This window comes from Lolium rigidum, chromosome 7 (genome assembly GCF_022539505.1).
Source record: "Lolium rigidum isolate FL_2022 chromosome 7, APGP_CSIRO_Lrig_0.1, whole genome shotgun sequence".
Classification (NCBI taxonomy): domain Eukaryota; kingdom Viridiplantae; phylum Streptophyta; class Magnoliopsida; order Poales; family Poaceae; genus Lolium; species Lolium rigidum.
Genome location: NC_061514.1, coordinates 71,502,319 through 71,510,430, shown reverse-complemented (window position 1 = coordinate 71,510,430; position 8,112 = coordinate 71,502,319). Strand labels below are relative to the sequence as shown.

General features: G+C 48.3%; 1 protein-coding gene and 1 pseudogene across 1 annotated transcript; one reads left to right on the top strand and one right to left on the bottom strand.

Moving 5' to 3' along the window:
• Positions 1-2,359: 2,359 nt before the first annotated feature.
• On the bottom strand, positions 2,360-3,565 carry LOC124671518. Its single transcript, XM_047207884.1, has 2 exons — positions 3,083-3,565; positions 2,360-2,998 (listed from the first exon to the last, which is right to left on the bottom strand). The coding sequence occupies exons 1-2, from the start codon at positions 3,563-3,565 to the stop codon at positions 2,360-2,362; spliced, it is 1,122 nt and encodes a 373-aa protein (XP_047063840.1).
• A 2,483-nt stretch (positions 3,566-6,048) lies between these two features.
• On the top strand, positions 6,049-7,523 carry LOC124669776 (annotated as a pseudogene).
• The last annotated feature ends 589 nt before the right edge of the window (positions 7,524-8,112 follow it).

Below are 8,112 nucleotides of genomic sequence, written 5' to 3'. Positions count from 1 at the left end.
CCCGCGCGGGGCGAGAGCGAGCCCGAATCGTTTCTTTTCGGCGGGTTTATGTCTAGGAAGTAAGTCCTCCGTATCCTAGATTCTTCTTCCGAGATGGCAGCACAGAGCTAGTCGAGGGCGCTTGTTGCCGCGCGCGATCGAGCCTCGAAGGGCGCTCCATGCCGCACGCAGCCACGGGCGAACGCCGCTTTCGGTACAATGACGGTGACATGCCGCTCGGCCAAATAGCGATCTTGCTGGGGAAAAGAAAGATTGAAGTGGAAATAACGAAAATAAAATGCTTCAATAGGAAAAACGGCGTACCGGCGATGTTCAGGGTCGGCTAACGGCCGATGCGGCAATGTAATCGCCGAAGATCGAGCGATGGCTGGTGGAGGAAGAGGAGTGAACAATGCGGATCTGCAACCGCCCGAGACCGGTTTGGTTTATTTTCTCCTCTTTCTCCTTTTTCTTTCCTCCCTTGTTTTAGGGCTTTTGTTTTTGAAGTAGGGAAGGGTGCTCTAATTTTACAGAAAGAACCCTAGATAGAAGATGGAAATCACGATTGGTCCTTCTCCCCCTACTTTGCGATGGAGCTTAAGAGCATGGGCATCTGCATCGTCACCGGGGACGTCGCCGCTTGCGAAGACACAAGCAGGAAGTACCATGCAGAAGCTAGAGGGCCTCTGACTTAGCCGACATGCATGGAGGTTGAGCTTGCAGTGGCATCGAAGAAAGCACTTTTGAATTGAAGATGGCGCTGATGCATGGCGTGGACGCCCTTTTAGGCAGAAAAGCCAATAGCTTGACGGTCACGACTGTCTCAACAGTGTTGGGGATGAACTCCAAATCACTTGAGCAACTTCAACAAATCCACAACAAACACCGGATTTGCGCAAATTCGGAGTTGATTCACCCTCTCGATCCCATCTCTCTCCATGATGACAAGGAAGAAGAAAGTGGAACCCTAGATCTCCAAAACTTGTAGCTTATTTGAAAAACCCCTTGCAGATAAGCCCATCCTTCCTCCTCCACCATGTAGGACAGCAAGAGAGACACAGTTGTGACCCTTGGTCGTATCTCGCTAGCTGCATGGGAGAGAGCTTCTGGAGGAGAGTGGCACGAAGCCAAACACCATCAAAGGAAACAACAACAATAAATTAAACCTACATCTACTATATACATGAGAGGCCCAACCTCCTCTCGATCTCATTCTCACATCATATGGCACCGCCGTGCCGGAGGGGAAAGAGAGGGGCACTAGGCAGCCACATGAGACTCTCAACGGGAGAACAGAGAAGCCCCATAAAGATGTTTTAGGTTGTTTTTCACTTTTTGTATTAAAGAGCAAGATGTTTTATAATTGGCACACATCCTTTTTGGACCGTCCGACCTGTTTCCCGAATCTCAGCGCACGTTGTCTCATTTTTTTACTCTATCGCGCAGCTCATTCAACGCTACCTCTTTTTGGTCATGTTTTCAAAATTTCATTTTATGTAGAAGCAACCGCTCTGCATGTCTCGTTTTGAGAGAGAGAGAGAGAGAGAGAGAGGCGGAAGTCATGGCAGAGAAGGTTGCACCGACGTCACAACCAACTCGTCTGGTGCCGGAGGTGCTCTGTAATCAATTGATTGATATACTACCTTCGTTCCAGTAATAAGTCTTATTATTTTTTTCCTAAAAGACAAACTATGTATAGCTTGACCAAGTTTTAGAAAAAATCGTTAACATGTCAATATAAAATTATACAAACTATAAAATTATACAAATTTCAATATTTGTATAATTTTATAGTCATTGATACTTTTTCTAAAAAAAATGAAACTTTATTTAGTTTGACTTTTCAACATAATATAGGTCTTATAAACATTTCAAGGGGAGGAGTATGTACCCAATGGAGGGAGTAAGTAAAGGGTTTCTGCAAACAAACAAACAAAAAAAAGTAAAGGGTTTCTCCAAAGACATATCGACCATGTAAATCCAAAGGGAATTTCATAGACGTGGGTACTCCTAAACCTGATTATACTTAGTCAGAGATATTAATTAATTAAGTTACATAGTATTACCAACCCTTAAGTTACAGAAATTTCAGAAGTAGCAAGTTTTCTTGAGCTGTTTATTCAAAACTTGTCATTTTTAGCTCAGCTACGTAATTTTGAATTTGACTATGAAAACTGGCACGCATATACGCACATACATGCATGCGAGCATCCTCTATCCGTACATATTTGTTTTCAGATTTTTTAGAGCGCTAAAAATATGGATTTTAGGATATTACATTAACTCGGGTTCATGCATGGTTCATGATCGAGTACCTAGGAGCCAATACGTATTTTCGCATGTAAACCAGATATCTCACATCCCAGCTTAGCTATGCTTCCTAGCTCGGAATAGTTGCACTGATGAAGAACTCGGCACACCCTGCCGCTGCCGGCATCACAACGACAAGCCCCTCGTCGGCGCAAGGCGAGACGATATCGCACGAGACGTGCAGAGGCTTGCACCCATCCAGCACGACCTCCTCGAGACCGGCCTCGTTCCAGCATGCGACTCGAAGCTCCTGGACAGGACACTGCGGCGTGGTCTCTCCGTCAACTCCCGGTTTGGACGCGCGCACGACGTTCAGCCCTCCCAAGCCGTCGCCGGCGAGAACCGTGAACCGCGCCGGCCTCTCGAGCCCCAGCTTCTCGCTGGCCTGGGCGACGCACGCATCGGCGAGCGCGCCGCGGTCTGCCGGCGCATCATCGCCGACGATCCTGAAGAGCACGGTTGTCGTCGTGGTGGCGCCGTCGGCCGTGGGGACGAGGGGAAAGGACCTGAGGCGCTTGGTGGCGGCGCGCGGGCTGCGGAAATAGCGCGTGTACCGGATCACCGGGTTGAGGACGAGCTTGCTCTGCTGCTGCACTTCGGCGTGCGCTCGAGCCCACGTCTTGAGGAAGTTGATCAGAGACAGCGGGTCGGCGTGGAGCAGGCTGCAGCACGCGCCGATGGCGTAGCCGCCGTCGCTGAACCATGTCAACTGCACCTCAAAATTTTCAAAAGGGAGCACGGAACAGAAAAAGCACGAAGGGAAATTCTGAATTCCATGTCTGTACGTTACTACCTGCATGAAGAACGGTGCACACATCTCGGGGTCCTGCGTGTCCACGTCGGTCCACAGAGCCAGCGCGGCCTCCTTGCTCCCCCGGTCACCGGCCTCCAGGAACGCTGCCATGGTCGTGTCCGCCGACGCCGTGAGCAGCCGCAAGCCCGAGTCGTTCAGCTTCACCTCCCACGGGCCGTCACCGCGGGAGCGCCGCCGCAGCCGCCCAGCCATCTTCGGCTCGTCGGACAGCGCCGCGCTGAGCGCCTCCTGCACCCACGTAGCCTGCTCGAGCCGCGCCCTCGCCTCGTCGTCCGGCCGGTGATCGCCGTCCGCGTCGCGGTAGTAGAGCACCACGCGGAACCGGCGCTGCAGCTCCTCAGCGGTGATCGGCGGCGTTCCGGACACGGCGATGGGAAGCGTCCGGCCGCGCTCCACCGCGATGCGTATCGGGATCGCGGTCTGTATGGATTCGACGTGGAGATGCGCCGGCGCGGCCGCCATTCTGGCTCTGCGTGTGTGCGCGGATGGATGCACGCTATAACGAGTGTGCGCTGGTTTTGCCTTCGATGGAAACTACAGCAGAAGCCCGACAGTAAATATTGTTGGGGCCGTGGCGATCACCAGCAGAAGTGAGCAATTTATACGCTAGAGATGTGAAAGTGGGATAAGTGTGATAACTGGGATAATTAAATTTAGATTTATTAGCTAGTTTTGTAATTGAGTTTTTTTTTCATTGGAAGTGTGCAACTGAGAAAAATACTCCAGTTGTTAGACATGATTTCTCCTAGTTATAAGTTGCAACATGTGTTACAACTAACATTTAATGACGTAATTTAAGAACTAAGTTAGTTCTCACTTGACTCGGAGCTAACCACACTCTTATTAAAAAGTACTACCTCCATCCTAAAGCTTAAGCCCTATATTTTTTTCAGAAAGTCAAACTATATCAAGTTTGATCTAGTTTTTACCAAGAATTATTAACATGAAAAATACAAAATCAATATCATTAGATAGATAATGAAATATATTTGCATATGGTATCTACAAAATATCATATTTGTTCATAGATTCTTCTAAAAACTTGGTCAAACTTTACTTGTTTGACTCTAAAAATATAAGTCTTAACCTTTGGGATGAAGGTAGTAAAAAATGAGTTTAGAGTCTAAAAGGTAAGTCAAATGAATCAACTCTGCCTGCCCGATTCATCCCACTCGTTATACTTTTACATTCTTGGTACGCACTTGTGTGCAATTTGTGTTGGTTTAGGTATGCAAATAGCTTTGGCGCCATTTTAGAAATCCTACTTCCTACAGCATTTTCTTTTAGATACGAAAAAGTATATATATTTAAGATATGAATATATAAATTCATATCTAGATGAAGTTGGGTAGATTTTTTTTCTTTTGAAAGGCAAAAGATTAACACTAAGACAGGTTTGGTCCTGTTAAATGTGTGGTGAAGGCTGCTTCCCATGTTAGAAAAGACGGGGCTGAAAGAAAATGTATGTTATTTTCGCAATGTTCAATCGTATTTTTAGAATTCAGAAAATTTCGTAAAAAATATGTGCACATAGATAATGAACGTAACGTGGGTATGTGTGGGAAGTTTGAAACTAAAATATGAAGCAAGTTGTCGCAGCTTTGCTTAAATTTGGCCTCTATACAAATATATCTAAACATGTTTTGATGTACGATGTATAAGTTCGCTCATTTTACAAAAAAGAGGTGACAACTAATTTAGAATAGGAAGTATAACTTACTAGTACCTGAAATCTAGCAACTGCTACCGCGGAAAGTCATTTTGGCTTCTGAGCACCAGTGCTCTCGGCATATTAGAAAATTTAAAATTTATATTTACAGTTTTTTCTAAAATTAGCTAATGATATATTCTACTAACATGCAACATCTTAATTTCAGATATTTTGTATTCTAAGCTACAAAAAAATGACAAAGTCTGCCTTTTTTAGAGTTTTGAAATCATTATGCTTAGATCTACACTATTGTCAACTTTATGTAGCCCAAATTAGACATTTCTTCCATTTGAAAAATTGCACGTTTGTGAGATACATTACTGGCTACATCATAATATTTTTCAATTTTTAAACTTAAAAATATGATTTATCAAATTTTTATATAAAAAGATCACCGGTACTCGTGTGTACCATATATGATATATATTTCCCCACTACTAGGATTAAATAGAGACGGAGCAACCTCCACCACGCGGGCTGACTTCGGAGTTTTGAAGTCTTGGTAGTCTTAAGAGCATCTCCAGCCGCGTTCCCAAAGCGTCTTCCAAAGATTTTTGAGACGTGGTGTTGAATCCAGCCGAGGTACTATAATTCGCTGAAAGTCTGTTTTGGACGATGTCGTTTCGTTTTGGCTTAGCTATACTTGTCACAGCAATTCGATGGTTCAGCATTGCACGGGGCTGTTCAGGTCACGCACTACATGCTGTGGTTTGTTGGTGGCAGTTGAGATCGAGAGCTGGTCTTTTACGATAGACATCATATTGCACGTCCTAGTTTTTTGAAACTGCTAGTGGAGAGGCGTAGAGAACTCTCTGTTTGGGGAATCTGATAGACTGAAACGATGAACATGAACTACTTGAGTACTTGTCGCACGGCTTGAAGAGTTGAAGAAGGAGCTGCCAGTCACAACTCACAAGTGTATTCGTTTTTTTCTTTTCTTTTGCGAAATCACAAGTGTGCTCGTGTATGCACGTAATGGACTGTAAAAAAGGCCCAATCATATGGACCCGAACGGCCTAGTCTAGTAGCCTAGTAGGGCATATTGGGCTGTGTGGAACGAACCTGGCCCGTCTAATTTTGTCTGCTTCGCAATTTTCCACCTGTGCCCGGCTTCGCCACCTCCTCCTCGTAGGCATTTCCCCGAACACTCCACACGCGCCGCCAACCTCGCCCGCCGCCGCTTCCGCCATTCCCCCGCTCTAGCACACCACCGGCTACCTCCGCCGCTGCCGCCATGCAGAAGGTGCGGCTGAAGTGGGTGAAGAACCGCGGCCTGGACCACCTCATCGCCCGCACCACCTCCATCCGCTCGTCCTGCCTCCTGCTGGACTACCTCGCCCGCCAGCCGTCGCCCCCCGTGCCGGCGCGCGCCCTCGCGCGCTTCCAGAAGCCGCTCGGCCTCACCTTCCCGGTGCTCCGCTTCCTCCGCCGCCACCCGACCCTCTTCGCCGAGCAGCCGCACCCGCGCTTCCCCTCCCTCCCCGCCTTCTCCCTCACGCCCGCCTCCGACATCCTCCTCGCCCGCCTCGCGCGCGCCTCCGCCGCCGACTCCCACCTCCGCCTCGCGCGCCTCCTCCTGCTCACCCGCTCCAGGTCGCTCCCGCTGGCCTCCATCCTCCCGCTCCGCTTCGACCTCGGCCTGCCCTACGACTTCGCCTCCGCCTTCCCTCCACTCACCCCGACCTCTTCACAGTCTCCAACAACCACATCTCGCTCTCCACCTCCCACCTCCCGGAGGACATCGCCGTATCCTCCCTCCAGCGCCGCCACGCCGAGGCCATCACGGGGGCGACCTACCGCGCCATGTCCCGCTCGCCGTCCTCCTCACTCGCCCCCCTCGCGTTCCCGATGCGCTTCCCGCGAGGGTACGGCGGGATGAAGAAGGTCAAGGCCTGGATGGAGGATTTCCACAGGCTGCCTTACATCTCGCCCTACGACGATGCCTCGGGGATCGACCCCGACAGCGACATCTACGAGAAGAGGAACATCGGGTTGCTGCACGAGTTGCTCGGGCTCATGGTGCACAAGATGGTGCGGAGGAACGCCATCCGGCTGCTCCGGGAGGAGCTCGGCCTGCCTCACAAGTTCACGAGGCTGTTTACGCGCTACCCTGGGGTCTTCTACCTGTCGTTGAAGTGCAAGACGACCACGCTGGTGCTTCGGGAGGGGTACGAGCGGGGGAAGCTCGTGGAGCAGCACCCCCTTGCCGCCGTGAGGGACAAGGTGCACTATGTGATGCGCACCGGCGTGCTGTACCGTGGGAAGGGCTTGTCCAAGCTGGTTTTGGATGAGGATGACGATGAAGAGGGTACACTGGATGGAGACAAGGAGTTTCAAGGGTATGGGATGGATGAGGATGCTGATGTTGAGTGCTTTGGAATGGAGATTGTGGATGATGACGGGTCTGGTCTCGAGGACGATGATGAACATGATGGTTATGATGATTAACATGGGATGGTGACTTGAGCTTGCCGAATGCTGCTAGTTTGAGATAATGGGTGGTGGCTTTGCTCGGGATTTCTCAACAGGCTTCAACTTAGTACCGGCAAAGTAGAGGTTTCCACTCACGGCTTTCAGCAACTCGGGCCAACTTAGTGCCTCCAGAAGAGCGGTTTCAGAAGGCAATCACATACCACTGTGAGTTGCTAGTTCCATATGCTGTAATATACATTACCTTATTGAGATGTACAAAGCTTCTTTAGATTCTTAGTTTCTATGGCTGTTTTATATCTGGAAGGTAAAATCTAAATGTATGCCTAAGGCTCCCTCTGTTCTCTGTATGGCATGAGATGTCATAAGAGTCATCAGGCCTCCATAGCAAGGTAGATAGTTAACCCAGTACTTCTCATGTACGGATTCTTATTAGATTCTGATACATACACAAAAGAATTACAGCTATCGTAGCCTTGCTTATTGTCGTGATGAGTGATTTCATTTGACACAGGGTGTTTTACTGTAGAACATGTTATCACATTTAGTAGGAAAAGGTTACCCTTTTGATATATTTTGAAACCGTCAACTCTAGACCTTTTATTATTACATGGTGGTGTACAGGAAAATTAGAAATAACTTGGCTGGCAGCTTGATACGTAACTGGATGTTTGATAGCCTAGCTTTGAGAAGCTCAAAGTCACACTAAGCAAATCTCACTAGGAAGAAGTCAGACCTGTAGTTTGGCTAGATAATGGCTGCAAATAGACGTCAGTCTAGTAGGTAATACTTACATCTTGGTTGGGCAGACAGTCATTTGATCAGATTTGGTTCAGACATTGGTCAAATTCAAATTATGATTTCCTGG

Excerpts from the sequence above, each read along its gene's own strand:
- LOC124671518 (XM_047207884.1), bottom strand. The coding sequence starts at position 3,565 with ATGGCGGCCGCGCCGGCGCATCTCCACGTCGAATCCATACAGACCGCG. Across the intron at positions 2,999-3,082 it reads GTGCACCGTTCTTCATGCAG|TTGACATGGTTCAGCGACGG; the intron begins GTAGTAACGTAC and ends TTTGAGGTGCAG.